Below are 16,550 nucleotides of genomic sequence, written 5' to 3'. Positions count from 1 at the left end.
GGTTCTGTTTTTGCCTTGCTTCCTGATGCCTAAAGATTCTTGCTTTCTGTAATCCTTGTTTGCCCTTTTATGTTGGATGCATTTCTTGGAGGTACAACGACAGTAAGGCTTTCCTTGAGCAATCCTAGTTCTCATCTTGTTCCTGTCTAGTATTCAAAGCCTCAGGAGTCCCTGCTAGCAACTCTGTGACAGAATGAACCAGCTAAAGTAAAGATACTGACAGATGGACTTGGTCACAATACTCCAAGTGAAGCCTCACCGATGATTTGTACAGAGTCATCAACACCTCCTTCTTCTGCTGATTCTACTCCTCTCTATGCAGCCTAGCATCCTTCTTGCCGTGGTCACTGCCTTAGCACATTGTTTTGTCACCTTGAGATCCTCAGACATCATCACCCCAAGGTCCCTCTCTTCAGCTGTGCTTATCAATCTCTCTCCAAGGGGGTGCAGAAACCCAAAGGAGATGTACCAGATAGGGAGGAAAGAGATTGATAAGCTCAGCTCAGGAGAGGGTTCTTGGGTTGATGAGTCTGAGGATCTCAAGGTGACGAAGATTGTGTTAGTTTTGGAGGCTGTATCTTGCTAAGGACATCAAAAGACTTGAAGCGGTTCAGAGAAAAGCGATGAAAATGGTATGGGGTTTGTGTCACAAGATGCATGAGGAGAAGACCTGAGCTTGTATACTCTGGAAGAAAAGAGAGACTGGGGTGATATAGAGACATTCAAATATTTGAAAGGTATTAATCTACAAACAATCCTTTTCCAGAGATGGGAATGTGGTAGAACTAGAGGATAGAAATTGAGGTTATGGGGAGGGGGGGGGGGGGAGACTTAGGAATAATGTCAGGAAGTACTTTATATGGTGCTTAGCATTATGTGCTATTTCCAAACTAATTTTTTGGTGCAGTAAAATATAATGGAAGCAAGGTGCTGAAATGGCAGATCTGTGTGGAACTATACTTTTTTTTTTGTTACATTTGTACCCTGTGCTTTCCCACTCATGGCAGGCTCAATGCGGCTTACATGGGGCAATGGAGGGTTAAGTGACTTGCCCGGAGTCACAAGGAGCTGCCTGTGCCTGAAGTGGGAATCGAACCCAGTTCCCCAGGACCAAAGTCCACCACCATAACCACTAGGCCACTCCTCCACTGTTGCTACTATTGGAGATTCTACATGGAATGTTGCTACTATTGGAGATTCTACATGGAATGTTGCTATTCCACTAGCAACATTCCATGTAGAAGTCGGCCCTTGCAGATCACCAATGTGGCCGCGCAGGCTTCTGCTTCTGTGAGTTTGACGTCCTGCACGTATGTGCAGGACGTCAGACTCACAGAAACAGAAGCCTGCGCAGCCTTCTACATGGAATGTTGCTAGTGGAATAGCAACATTCCATGTAGAATCTCCAATAGTATCTATTTTATTTTTGTTACATTTGTACCCTGCGCTTTCCCACTCATGGCAGGCTTAATGCGGCTTACATGGGGCAATGGAGGGTTAAGTGACTTGCCCAGAGTCACAAGGAGCTGCCTGTGCCTGCAGTGGGAATTGAACCCAGTTCCCCAAGACCAAAGTCCACCACGCTAACCACTAGGCCACTGTTATATTTACCTAGTTATTTAACATTTTCTATTCTGCCTAAAGACTGTACTCTTCCACGATCCCTCGTGCCTTGGAAGGGGAAGATTCTTCAGCTCTCAGAGATAAACTCCTAGGCTGGAATAAGAGAGACAAATCTGACTCAGATTTAGCACAACTAAGTAAAATCTTTATTGGTATTTCTCAAAGCCAATACAAAATGATTGTTTTCTCTGGAGCAGAGTTGGCACACAGCCAGCAAGACGTTCAGGCTGAGCTACAAGGCTGCTCAGCTAGGCTTTCTCATTCTATATTCTGCTGTAGGCTTCATTCCTTCTAAATCGTGATTTCTTCTGATTCTAACTTATTGTTCATATAATGGAATTTCCTGTTCCTGTTTTTTTTACCAACCTCTCCTGCTCCAATCACATGCACACCTAGTGGTCATTGGTTAATCCCTTACCCTATACACGTTCTTTATAACAGGCTCACTGGTCTATAATTTCCTAGATCTCCTCTGGAACTTTTTTTTTTTTAATTGGCATTACATTGGCCACCCTCCAATTTTCCAGGACCAAGCTCAATTTTAAAGATAAATTACATATTACTAACAATAGTTCTGCAAGTTCTGGGATAAATACCATCTGGTCCAGGAGATTTACTACTGGTCCTGTAGTTTGTGTGCATTTTTCCCTTGGATGTTTTCCCCCCACCTCCCGAAAATGGTCCTAAAAGATAGAATGTACTGAGCACAAAAACATCTAGCAAATGGTCATTTGTGAAACAAAAATTTGGACGTTTTTCTGGTTTGAAAATGACCGTGTCCACTATTGGAGTTTTGGACATTTTCTGGAAAACGTCCAAATCAGATTAAGATGTCATATCAAAAATGCCCCTCTAAATCAACCTCGTTTTACTGTTTGCTTTTCTTCTTTTGCCAATTAAGAGGAAGGCTCCATTATCCTCATCTGTCCAAGAGGATAGCTTGAACCTTACCCTTTCTACCTGTGCACGTAGGGAGGAAAACTTTTTCCCTGCTTCTTAAATGTGGTCCTCGGAGTTAAATGTCTCAAAATCACTTTTGCAGTGCTTACTCACCTTTCATTATCCTTTCTAAAGGTGCATGAAGTTACATCTTCATCCTAATAAAGCCACAGTATTCACAAATGAACCACAGAAATGGACCTAACAGACTTTTTGCACTTTTGGCCTGGAACTTAAATCCAGATCAGTGCCCCACAATGATATTTCCACCAGTTTGATCTCTCAGACAAACATGTACTTTGAGTCAGCAAATTCTGGCATCTGTTTACATTTTGGAACCAATATAAGAGCCAAGATAAGAGAGTTTATGTTAGAACAGCCAGCGTTTCATAAGGGGAGCGATAGAATTATCAGACTTATTCCTGCAAACTGTACCATTTAGCAATGGTTTCGGGTATGTTTTTCTGGCTCCTTTTAGCCTGTGCAGCTGAAGAACTTGTGGCTTTTAATTGTACCGAATGCGACACTACTAAGTGTCCCCCCAGCCCTATCTCTTGCCCCGGACGCTCTGCAAGAGATCCATGTGGATGCTGCGAACACTGTGCCAGACAAGAATGGGAACCCTGTGGGGGTGAAAACTGGGAACTGGGATACTGCGATCTGCGCTACAGGTGCGCAGCTCTGAATGGGACAGGAAACGTAGAAATTCCAGACACAGGAGTCTGCAAATACGAAGGTAGGTGCTTCTTGGACAACTGACCTGCTATGGACAAAATGTATCTTGCCATTTATGAATCCGATTCAGAGAATTTATGTTTGCTTTTACTATTTAGTTTTATTTATTAAGATGTATTACCCGTCTTTATGAAAGAAAATGTCATCCAAGGCAGAGTACAACTTAAATAAGCAGAAAAAGTTATAACATCAAAACTGAATAACCAAAATAACATGTGACACCAGGATGGTCCATGAAATCCTGGAGCTCACAGTCAGTACATGCATAAGGGGGGGTGTCCCAGTTGTGGGGTGATAATTGACAGATTCATAGCTCAGGACCCCCACAGAACATTTATTTCTCTGGTCCTCTCCTCTCTTTACTCAAGGCACACTCTCTTATCCAAAAGGTGCAGGTTCTCTCTGGGGATGTCCCTTTGAAGCCCTGCTGTAGAAGTCAGAGACAGAGATCGGGGGGGCTGCAATTCTCTTTACTGAAGATAAGTGTAAAACAGTTATGGCTTTGAGGTAGTGTTTCTGTCCTGAGGTTGTACAACACTGCATAAGTGGAGGAGTGGCCTACTGGTTCGAGCACTTGTCTTGCTATCCAGATGTGGCGAGTTCAAATCCTGCTGTTGGCTCTTGTGATCTTGGGCAAGTCACTTAACCCTCCATTGTCTCAGGTACAAAATTAGATTGTGAGCCCTCCAGGGACAGATAAATACCCAGTGTATCTGAATGTAACTCACCTTCGGCTACTACTGAAAAAAAAGTGTGAGCAAAATCCAAATTAATAATAATGAACATTAATGTTCCACACTATCTTGATCCCTTTTAATAATATTTAGGAGAGATACACAGAACTCTGGCGCTGTTTCTTACAGCGCTGGAAAATACCAGCTCTCACGAGAAACAAATAGCAACTGATACACAACATGAACCACATGGAAATTATATGCATGCTGTTAGTGTTGAGCATTGGTCGTTAAAGGGGCACATGTCCAGTGAATAGGGGAGGGGGAGCTCCCAATGCGCTTACGAGTAGTGGGCCCAGCCTCCTGTTAAACTGCCTTCCCCCGCTTTCAAACAGTAGGAAAAGGACTTTTTGCTCTCCAGAAGCAGGGAATCAGCAGTGTCCACTACCAGACCCATCACAATGAGTGCTCGATCATCCTTGGAACTCTTTTTAAAAATCGTTTTCACATCACCCTCCATCCTTTAGGTACTGCGGACGACTTTAACGACAGGTTACAGGTTACTAAAAATGCATCTACATGCACAGTTCAGCCATGTAGGTTTACGCTGCTCCCGAGCAGATGTAAATATATTTTGACAGGTACTGTGAGGATATTTTGTAACACAGAGCACTTTTGTGTCATCATAAAATAGAGTCAAAATAGTTGCCTCCTTGACCTTCCAACCTAGGCAACCCTCTAAGACTAAAACATTTGTGTAATACTTTGAAATTTACACCACACCACACAGGTATACATAAAAGAGAGTCCCTGTTCAGTAGAGCTTCCAGTAGAAGTAAATCGATTTTTTTACTCGTTCCAAAAGTACAAAGACTAGGAGACACTCGAGGAAATTACATTGAAATACTTTTAAAATAAATAAGAAGAAATATTTTTCATTAAAAAAATAGAACTCTGGAACTCTTTGCCAGAGGATGTGGTAACAGCGGTTAGTGTATCTGGATTTTAAAAAGGTTTGGACAAATTCCTGGAGGAAAAGTGCATAGTCTGCTATTGAGACAGACATGGGGAAGCAACTGCTGTCCCTGGGATTTGTAGCATGGAATGTTGCTACTCTTTAGGGTTCCAGAATCTTGCTACTCTTTGAGATTCTTCATGGAATCCTGCTATTCATTATGATTCCAGAATCTTGTTACTCTTTGGAGTTCTAGAGTGTTGCCATGATTTGGGTTTCTGCCAGGTACTTGTGACCTGGCTTGGCCACTGTTTGGAAAACAGGATACTGGGCTAGACTGACCATTGGTCTGACTCAGTATGGCTACTCTTATGTTCTTATTGAGACAAAGATGGAGATACAAGTATTTGGGAAGAATCAAGGAAAATATTCATAGTTTTAATAGGTAACGTTGAGGAGAGCTTTAATTGGAAAAATAGAACCTGCAAGAATGTTGGTTATCACCTCATACAAAACATGAGGTGGGTAGGGCTGCAAAAATCACCTTATGATAGCTAGAGCAGTCTAGCAAATTTTTAATAAACTATAAACTGAACTAAACTAAGATGAGAAAGAAAACATGTCTTGCACAAAGTTACAAAGAGCAGCAGTAGCAGAAGCAGGATTTAAACTCCAGCTTCGCTGGTTCTCAGCCCATTGCTCTAACCACTAAATCATACCCTTCTCCAGAAAGTGCACTCTTCAAACCACCTTTCTGTCACTTCAGAACTCCCAGGTACTACAACTCCCAATGTCCTCCTCTCCTACAGCTCTGACACTCCCTCTAGTTTCCGCCTTATATAAACAGTGGCATATTATCCAATATGCCACATCTATATATATAAAACTCACCCTCAACGTTCTATTGTCTGATGACGTCACTGAAGCCAAGGTTCGTAAGTTCGAAGCTCTGAAGCCAACAAAATCACAGTCTCGGGGCCCCGCCCTCGCGTCAAACGTTATGACGTTGAGGGCGGAGGCAGAGCAATTCACTCACATCGACGACGGCCAAGGCACCGCAATGGGCCACCCACTGACGACGAAGGTGCGTTGGGGGGGGCCACAGTCACACATCGATGGCGGCCACGGCGGCGCAATGCCCTCACTAACAACCAAGGTGCGTTCGGTGGGGGGGGGGGGGGCACAGGAAAGCCTTGCTAGCACCCGTTTCATTGGCTCCAGAAACAGGCCTTTTTTTACTAGTTAAATAATATTGGTGATACTGTCCATATTAGCTATTATTAGATAAATAGTCCATATTTCTTCACTTTGAAACTGTAGAAATACATATAAAGCAGCAGAGTCTTCCTGTATAACTGTGAAGAACCTTCTCTGGTGATCAATAGAAGATGAATTAATGAAGAAACCCTCCTCAACAGATTAACTAATGAAGAAAGCCAATAACATATGATGTTTCGGTGGAGTTCCCTGCTTTAGGATGTCACCTTCTCCGTATTATTTATTTTGCCATAACTGGGGAAAAACTAGATAGATAGATTGATCATCAAAGCTTAAAAAGCCACCTCCGTCTTTTGACTGGTTGTGTCTGCCACAATTTCTTCCTTCGCAAGAATTGTAGAGGTACCATTGTGGTCTACAGTTTCCTCTTTTTCTTTACACAATCTACATTTACTGTTATAAGTACATACGGTAGGTAGTGCCATACTGGGACAGACCAAAGGTCCATCAAGCCCAGTATCCTGTTTCCAACAGTGGCCAATCCAGGCCACAAATACCTGGCAAGATCCCAAAAAGTATAAAACATTTTATGCTGCTTATCCCCAAGTCCATTTTAATAATGGTCTACAGACCTTTCCTTTAGGAAGCCGTCCAAACCCTTTTTAAAACCCTGCTAAGCTAACCGCCTTTACCACATTCTCTGGCAACAAACAGTGTAGAAGGCACATACTTGCCTCATCACTAGAGGGCACATACTTGTCGCATCACTCCGAGGTGAGAGGTCTTGGTTCTGGGCTGCTGTTTTTCAATGGTGGGTCATGCAGCTCCGAATAGGGTGCCTGCAGTACGAGTGGTGGGCCATCAGAACTTGGCTCTCACAAGGCATGGACCCCGACCCCGAATAGCAGCTCATCTTTCACAGTTCATCTGCATTCAGTGTTCCTGCAACCTTGGGACGCACCACTGTGCTGATTCCTTGGCTGGTGGTCGCCGAGCATGGTGAGGTGAGACTATGCTGCTATGCTGTCCTTCTGGGCTGGAGTGCACTGTGGTGTGCTGATGTTTGATTGCATTGCCGATCCACATCTACCTGCTCTGGTCCACCAACGGCGGACTGCTCTGTCGAGCCGCGTGGTCTAGTTGGTCCATGGGATTAGGACATCTTTCCTGCTAATTTTGCTCCTAGGTTCTTTTGGACAGGTTGTAGCATCACTCTCTGTCTGATTTGACAATTTCCTTTGTTTGCTGTTTGACAGAAGGTTACAAATGCTCTGCTCTCTTTTTCAAGTTACCAGCGAAGGGCGACTAAAATGATAGCGGGGATGGGACGACTTCCCTATGAAGAAAGATTAAGGAGGCTAGGGCTATTCAGCTTGGAGAAGAGACGGCTGAGGGGAGACATGATAGAGGTATATAAAATAATGAGTGGAGTGGAACAGGTGGATGTGAAGCGTCTGTTCATGCTTTCCAAAAATACTAGGACTAGGGGGCATGCGATGAAACTACAGTGTAGTAAATTTAAAACAAATCGGAGAAAATTTTTCTTCACCCAACGTATAATTAAACTCTGGAATTCGTTGCCGGAGAACGTGGTGAAGGCGGTTAGCTTAGCAGAGTTTAAAAGGGGGTAGACGGTTTCCTAAAGGACAAGTCCATAAACCACCACTAAATGGACTTGGGGAAAAATCCACAGTTCCAGGAATAACATGGATAGAGTGTTTGTACGTTTGGGAAGCTCGCCAGGTGCCCTTGGCCTGGATTGGCCGCTGTTGTGGACAGGATGCTGGGCTCCATGGACCCTTGGTCTTTTCCCAGTGTGGCATTACTTATGTACTTATGTAGTTTGGAATTACTGCAGGCAATGGAGAGAGCAGGGAGGAGATGAGCTGAATAGGACAGGTATTTTGAGACAGGAGACCACCTGACCTTAAGTACTTCTTGGAATGCAGCTGTGAGAAAAGCTTCCACAATGCTTGTTTTAAATCTCCTTTATTTAAGTCAGAAATATTGTTTTCTTCTTCCCCAGATTATTAGGGTGTATGAAGATCTTTAATTTATTTGGCCAGAGCAGATGTTTGTGTTAAAGTAGGTGAGATTACAGAGTGTTATATCTATTCAGATGAAACTTTGTAGTTACAAGAGAGATTACTTTTTTAGGACTATTGAGTCTCTCTTTCAATTCTCTTGGTTACCAAAAACTCAGTGAGCTGTGTAAGCTCAAAGAAGACATATTTTGTTGACTGAAATCTAACTATAGGGATAGTGCGAAAAAAAAGGATGCGCCCATCTGTAGGACTCTGGGTCTACTTAAAAGAAATTGACGTCTTCTCTTTTGGGTCTCTTTTGTCATGGGTTTTGTGTTTTACTTAATAAAACCTTTAGACATATCTTTGGTTGGTGTCTACAGCTGGATCCTCTGTTTGTTAAACTGAATGCGTATTTTAATTTTATTTCTATATTCATTTGCATTGTGCTCCTAAAGAAGTTTAAAACATCACAATAAGATACTTTGATATATATGTTTCTATTGAAACAGGTTTCACTGGTGACTACTGGATGGACGATGATGTAAATTGCCCCCCAGTTTATGGCTGTCAAATTCGGATGGGTGTCTGCGACTGTGCGACCATTCGCACCTGTGTCGACTACTTCTCATATATAGATGACGCGACCTGCAGGAAAAACAACAATTTTTACATGGGGCCCCCCTCAGGTAAAGGAGAATGTTTACGACCAAGGGAGGAAGGTAGCTGGCATAAGAACTGCTAAAATGCATCCCCCACTCCTCACCTCCCTCTCCCTGGTTCATTAGCCCAGGAAGACACTGTAAACAGGGCCGCCGAGAGACTAGGCCGGGCCCAGGGCAAGGGCACTCCGCCCCCTCGCCGCTGCCGCCCCCTGTCGCTCCCCCCACTGCTGCCCCCTCTGTTGCTCCCCCCGCTGCTGCAGTCCCCGGTCTCTCCTGCCTGCCTCCACGGCTCCGGGCCCCCTGCATTCAAAGCGGCAGTCGCAGATTGCCTCTATTCTGGCCTTCCCTTCCTGTGTCCCGCCCTTGTCTGATGTAACTTCAGGTTTTCGCGAGGGCGGGACACAGGGAGGGAAGGCCAGAAGAAAGGAGATCTGCGACTGCCGCTTCAAATGCAGGGGGCCCGGAGCCGAGGAGGCAGGCAGGTGAGACTGGGGACTGCAGCGCCGGCGGCCTGACCCTGGCGCCGGGCCCGGGAAATTTTGTCCCCCCTGCCACCCCCCCCCCCCTCTCGGCACCCCTGACTGTAAAGAAGAGGTCTGTAAGAGATCAGTGTTCAGATTCCCCATCCCAAGCCCCAGCTTTCCTGCAGTGTATTATTTGGGAGGATTAACCCTGGTCAGAAGTAATACAAGTGAAAAATGGCAAACTACTACTACAATTGTAACTACTACAACTACAACAACTTCTACAACTACTACCATAGCTACTACTACAACAATTACTACTATTAGTAGTACTACAACTCTATCTACTGCAAGTACTACTAATAATACAGCTGTAACTACTACCACTACTCCTATAATTACTACTACAACAACTACTATTACTACTGCTACTATTACTACAACAACAATTACTACTATTTATCATTTCTATAGCACAACTTGACGTATGCAGTGCTGCACACAAACACATCTAAGACATTCCTTGCTTGACAGACCTTACAATCTATTCAGCAAACACAAACAGGACAAATAATGGGATTAGGGAGTTTTTAAGGGACTGAATAAAACAAGCATAGGCTCAATCACTTATACCATGTCTATGGCTAGTAGAAATGGTGGCACCCAAATTCGGCAGTTTGGCACATAAATGCAACTATTCTATAAAATGAACACAAGAATAGTTGGAATGGCCTAGACACGCCCTTCACCTTTGTACACAAGAGACGTTAGGCATGTTGTTTATAGAGAAGAGACATAAGTATGAACATGCGCAATGGCAAATTACCACCAATTAGTGGCTGATAACTCCAGTTACTGGCATTTATCACAACAATTTCCACACTTAACTGGCCCTATTCAATATCCGTGCACCCAACTGAGCGACTAACGTTTGGGTGCCATTTATAGAATTTGGGGGATTATGACTTGCAAAGAATCCAGTTCTTCCTGAGTGAGTACATTTCCTGGATCCCAGCACTGGAGAAAATCTTTACACATCTTCATTCATGTGAGTTATGGCCCCAGACAGGAGGAGATTTTAAAGCTTTTCCTTGTATCTCCTTGAAGGGTCTGAGGAAGAAGTATCTGTTGGTGAATTCTGCTGGAATGCCGGATGTGACCTCGTAGGAGGACGATGCGAATGCAGCACGAATAACCAATGTGGAGGACATTACAAGTTCTCGAGCCAAAAGGAATGCAATGATGCACTGTGTGCGTTGTATTCATAGTTAATCAATGACTTATCTTTTGTGTAATACTGTCTTTGCTGGTAAAAAGAAAAAAATACAGCTTTAGCAGAGGAAGGAATGGCAAATTGGCAAGGGCTGACTTCTGAATAAGGAGCCAGACAGCTGCCAATCCTAACCTCCTGAGTCCTGAGCACATCTCACAGGACCCCCCCCCCCCTAAACATGTGGACACAAAGGGGAAGGTTCTACAACTGGGCACCTCAATTTTGGCAGACTGAGGATGACCTGTTGACGGTATCTGGGTGCCCAGACTCCATTATAGAATACTAGCATAACCCAGTAACCAGGGGCGTAGCCAGACAGCAGATTTTGGGTGGGCCTAGTCAAGAAGTGGGTGGGCACCAAGTGTTCTCCTCCCCCCCCCCCTCCACAATGCGATGAGGCCAGTATCAGCAGCTTAGGAAGCTTAGACTGCTGAAGTGGAGAGCAGTGTTTTCAGCACCATCAGGTGGAGGGTCTTCAGCTGGCGGAGCTTGGGATCCCCACTAGCTAGCGCTAAATATGTGCTGCTGTTGGGTGGGCCTGAGCCCTAAGTGGATGGGCCCCACCCAGGCCCACCTGTGCCATCCCTGGGGGTATACCTGGTCTCTAGGATTCATCTGCTGCTGAGGATAAGGAAGGAATATTGTCATGATTTGGGTTTCTGCCAGGTACTTGTGACCTGGCTTGGCCACTGTTGGAAATAGGATACTGGGCTAGATGGACCATTGGTCTGACCCAGTAAGGCTACTCTTATGTTCTAAAGGCTGAGTAAAAGGACCCCTAGGTTTGCAAATATTATTTCACCAATTTATCAATGACTTTTTGAAATATGGTCTTGGCATGTGGAGGTGAAGGAGTTAAGTAAAATTGGGCCCTTTATGTTCCTAGAAAGGATCAAGCATTACCAAGAATTTCAGAATATCAAACTGGGAGTGATTCGTACCCCATAGAACACTGATAAATCCCATGTTCCCTGGGAATAAACCCAAGGTGTGCACATGCCCAGACAGTCTGACTCTATTGCACTGCCTTGAATTCATCATCACATTTCAATGTTTTGTTTCCAGTACACGTAAAATGTGTCGGTGTCCTTTGTCCAGAGCCGCTGAAGCTGGACTGTCCTGGTGATTCTGTCATCACCAAAACATACACTGCACCTGGAGAATGCTGCACCACAGTACCCAGTTTCTGCACCTGTAACTTTGGAAAGTGTGCCAAATGCCCATATGGACAGACCAAAGTAAACGTCTGGAATGCAACAGGAATTCCCGGAGACTGCTGTGATAAATTTTACTGTGTCAAAACCTAGAGGTAAAGTTTATTCACTATTCTTCAGTACAAATTATTCTCACTGATCATAGATGTTTAAAAAATGATGCAGAGGAGTACATTTTTATGTTCTTATAATTAAAATGCAATACAATATAGTTTTTCTGTTCTGCAATTACCATAGACATGGTTTTATGTAGATTACAAGAACACAGCTAGTCAATTACTAGTAATAACAAGTAGTACCTCATTTAATAACACATAAGCTTTGCACTAAGTGATCATTGGCTCATCTAAATTTCCAACCTAACAAGCCCAGGCAAGATCTCACAATTCGGTTCTCTTCATGACATAATAGATATTTATCAAATAAATGGGTCTTCAGTTTCTTTCTAAATGACAAATAGAAGTGCATATTAGAAAGGCTGTGGAGGAGTGGCTTAGTGGTTAGGGTGGTGGACTTTAGTCCTGAGGAACTGAGTTCGATTCTCACTTCAGGCACAGGCAACTCCTTGTGACTCTGGGCAAGTCACTTAACCCTCCGTTGCCCCATGTAAGCCACATTGAGCCTGCCATGAGTGGGAAAGCGCGGGGTACAAATGCAACAAAAATAAAATAGATACTATTGGAGATTCTACATGGAATGTTGCTACTATTAGAGATTCTACATGGAATGTTGCTATTCCACTAGCAACATTCCATGTAGAAGAAGGCTTCTGTTTCTGTGAGTCTGACGTCCTGCACATACGTGCAGGATGTCAGACTCACAGAAGCAGAAGCCTGCACGGCCACATTGGTGATCTGCAAGGGCCGACTTCTACATGGAATGTTGCTAGTGGAATAGCAACATTCCATGTAGAATCTCAAATAGTAGCAACAGTGGAGGAGTGGCCTAGTGGTTAGGGTGGTGGACTCTGGTCCTGAGGAACTGAGTTTGATTCCCACTTCAGGCACAGGCAGCTCCTTGTGACTCTGGGCAAGTCACTTAACCCTCCATTGCCCCATTTAAGCCGCATTGAGCCTGCCATGAGTGGGAAAGCGCAGGGTACAAATGTAACAACAACAAAAAATTCTAATGTCCAAGTCATATCGTGTACAGTTTCCATACTATTTTACAAGAGGATCTGCAAATATAAAAGCCTCTTGCAAAAGAGGGAACAGAAATATTAGAAAGATGAACATGGAGGAAGAAATGTACTTCTCCACACATAGACTAAGGAAAAGCTTTCTAAAATTGCTTCTCCCGATCCTCTCAATGTGTGCTCCCCTCACCATCATCACCACAGACCTACCTCAATGTATGCCTCCCCACCCTTCCCAGACACCATTCTGTAGGCCTTCCCCTGCCATTACCTGACCTCTGAGAGTTCAGCTCCTCCTCGCCATCACTTAACCCCTGACAGCAGTCAAACTCCAATCAACATCACCTGGCCCCCCCCAACAGCAGTCAAATTCCACTCACTATCACATGACCCCTGACAGCAGTCAAACCCCATCACCCAATAGCAGTCAACCCATCTGGCCATCACCCGACTCCTGACATCAGGCAAAATTGCCAAATCACCTCCCCACCATCACCTGACCACCAACAGCCATCACCAGGGTGAAATCCCTCTCAGAGGTCTCCACATATGGGTACAAGTCCAACACATGATGGCCTCAAGAGATCACCTTCTCCCCCCCCCCCCCCCCCCCCCCCCCACCCCCCCCCCCCCCCACCAAGGTCACACAGACAGGAAAAGGGCCAAAGCTCACAGGAACCAAATAACAAACGAGCGAAAGCAGACTACAGAGAAAAGCTGCTTTAAAAAAAATAAGGACAGGAAAGAAGCAGGGCTCACAAGAGTACAGAAAGGGTTAAAGCAGACAACAGAGAAAGGCTGCCTTAAAGAGGCAGGGAGGGCTCACAGGAGACACAAATAATAAACACTGCACACAACCAGTTAAGGCAGATACCCAGAAAGACTGCCTAATGAGGCAGGGCTACACAACAGCCAAATACCAAACACTGCACACAAAGGGTTAAAGCAGGCTAGAGGGAAGATTAAACAAACAAAGCTTACCACAGACAAGTCAACACCACAGCAGGGAAGGGAGAGAGGTGAGGCAGAGGAGAGACAACAGACCCAGCTGACTGTAGTGAAGTAATCAGGGAAAAAGCAAGCTACAACCAGCACACACAGAAACCACAGTCAAAGGGAAGAGCAAGCAAACTACAGAGAATACACCCTGGGCCACAAGCACAGGCTAAGCAAGAGAACCAGAGCTCACAGCTGCAAGGGATAACGCTAGAACGTCCGCTGTAGGGAGAGGTAAGTTTAAATAAGGTCTGACGTCTGCTGCCTCAGACTTCAGCCCAATCCCTGGCAGGCCAATCAGGAGCGAGTCCCAGGCATTCCCCTGCCTGTCCCAGTAGAATCATAACACCGGTGACAGGCAGCATAGTTGGCCGCTGCCACTGATGCTGACCCCATATATTTAATACGGGCTGTATGCGATGACCGGCATTGAATATCCGTTTTCAGTTTTGTCCATGGCAACTTAACTGGTTAAGCCGATATTCAGCGCTAACTGGTTACGTGCTTATCGGTTAAAGATAGGCCTATCTTAACCGTTAAACTCAGCTGGGTGGCGCTAAATATTCGCTTTGAGAGAATAGGAAATGATTATGAATTGAACAAAAAGGTCTAAGAGATCATATGACAACCTTTGATGAAACATCTAATGTGAGGGTTTATATAAGTGTAGATATTTGGCAAGATTCATACAAGAACGCTTTACAGTGTATACATGTAGCATTATAAAATGTTTGCCTTTATTTCCTCAATTATTACTTTAAAAGGAGTGAAGCCTGTGAAAACTGGGATTACGTTAATCAGTGGGATTTGAATTAGAGACTTAAGTATACGTATTGTTAAATAACTTCTGGTTTTTAAAAGAGAAAGAATGTAATCAATGAAATGATTTGACTTTACACCGTATTGGCCTTGAAGAAGCCAACCAGATGATCAATGTGGAATAATAAATTAGACGAGTAATATCTTGGGATAATCAGGTTAATACCACGTTTTTTTTCTGTTTATTGTTTAATTGATCTCCTTGTCTTGTTTCACTCTCCCTATTTAGTGGTCTAAGGAAGAGAATAGAATTACCTGACTGAAATAATTCCTATATAGTACTTTCTCTATATTTCCGGCAAGTTGTTTTATCGCTTGTAAAAATTTAAATGGCTATTAATATCATTCTCACATTCTCTTTCCCAAAGATGAGGTTTGACGGCCTAAGAAACATGTTACACTGCATGCATGGAAAGAAGACAGCGTCCTTGAAATTCTTATAGCTCGACAGATCACTGGAATCTGCCAACCTATTATCTAAATGATCCAGTTAAAATCAACGGGAAGCCGATGAGACATCTATTATGCAAAATAAGGATGGACAGTCCTGACTGCTAATAGTGGTGGTCAATGTCATTTGCAGACAGTCCCTACTGCTTTACCTTGGATCGGCTCTGGCTACCCATTGCCTACGCCTTACACACCACTTTTGGCTGTTCAGGAGAATATAATCATTATTGGTTAATTTACTATCTACTTCTCTCACTGTAAAATTTTAAAGTGATATTAGAAGTTCGTTTAGGAAGTCCATGTATAGAAAGGCAAGATTTTGCATGAAAGACTCTAACTAGACTTTTTAATTTACCTTACAGTTGTTGAAAATCACTCTTGATGTAGGAGGTCGGTAAATGTTGGATAGAGAATGGATTTCATTGACTTAGAACCCCAAATTTGTAATGCAATTGTCGTAATTCTACGAAGTGAACTGAGCACGCATCTGGTGCCACAATTTTGGAGGGTGCTTGAGCACAAAATGGTGGGGAGCCTACACCCCTGGTCTTTACCCTTATATCTACCAATCCTCTATGCTAATTCCAGTTTTTCTTAAATTCTATTAAATTCAGTTTCACCTCCAGCAACTCCCCATGGACCGATTTCATTGAAGCTAAGTGTGATTTGATTCTGTTGACAAGTATTTTGCATTTACGTGGTTTTTGTATATGAGACTTCTATATGAAACACAAGGAGAAAAAGTTAAAACAAAAGTCAAAACAAAAACAAAACTTTGGGGGGGAGAGACCGGTGACGAATAGGAGAGCGGTGGCTTGAACCACAGAATGCCCTCCATCTTCGATTGACTGAGGTCTCCTAAACTCAACAAAAATAATTTTTGGCATAATTGTTGTTCTGGACAGTACCTTTGTAATATTTGACTTATGCATGATACTTGAGCCACGAGTATTGTTAAGTGGCATAATAACAACATTGCTTCCTTCCACGAGGGCTTCCTGTTTAATACAGGAAGAAGCAAGGATTGTGATTCCACGCAGACCTAGGGAAGAGATGATTCTGATGCCCCTATCAATGGACAGCAGCAGGGCCCAAGCCACCCCAATAGTTTGGAAGACATAGCAGGTGTAGAGTAGCAGTGGGTGAAGGAGGGTCCTGGCAAATCTGGGGGGTCATTAAGGGAGGTAGACATGCATTAAGAAAAGAATGCACAGTTTTTGCCAAACAATGCAAGGGAAAATTGTGCATTATTTTATCTTACCACTCTTCATTATTGTGCATATTGAATAACTCAGCTCTGTTTAACTTTGCAAATTGTATTATTCGTGGAAAAATAGCTCCTGTTTTGAGCTGGCATTATAATACC

At 43.7% G+C, this 16,550-nt stretch overlaps 1 protein-coding gene across 2 annotated transcripts; it reads left to right on the top strand.

Annotated features, from left to right (window-relative positions):
• The first annotated feature begins 2,928 nt into the window (after positions 1 to 2,928).
• LOC115482364 (cysteine-rich motor neuron 1 protein-like) lies at positions 2,929 to 15,813 on the top strand. 2 transcript variants are annotated; one of them, XM_030222099.1, is made up of 5 exons: positions 2,929 to 3,298; positions 8,681 to 8,857; positions 10,405 to 10,548; positions 11,636 to 11,878; positions 15,099 to 15,813. In XM_030222099.1, exons 1-4 carry the CDS (start codon positions 3,007 to 3,009, stop codon positions 11,875 to 11,877), a joined length of 855 nt encoding a protein of 284 aa, XP_030077959.1. In that variant the 5' UTR covers positions 2,929 to 3,006; the 3' UTR covers position 11,878; positions 15,099 to 15,813. The 2 variants fall into 2 exon arrangements, with proteins under 2 accessions (XP_030077959.1, XP_030077958.1); XM_030222098.1 differs by having other exon boundaries at positions 2,930 to 3,298; positions 11,636 to 11,879; positions 15,103 to 15,813.
• The last annotated feature ends 737 nt before the right edge of the window (positions 15,814 to 16,550 follow it).

This window comes from Microcaecilia unicolor, chromosome 13, assembly GCF_901765095.1.
Source record: "Microcaecilia unicolor chromosome 13, aMicUni1.1, whole genome shotgun sequence".
In the NCBI taxonomy this organism is placed as follows: domain Eukaryota; kingdom Metazoa; phylum Chordata; class Amphibia; order Gymnophiona; family Siphonopidae; genus Microcaecilia; species Microcaecilia unicolor.
Note: the sequence above shows the minus strand (reverse complement) of the source record. Positions and strands in the feature narration are given on the sequence as shown.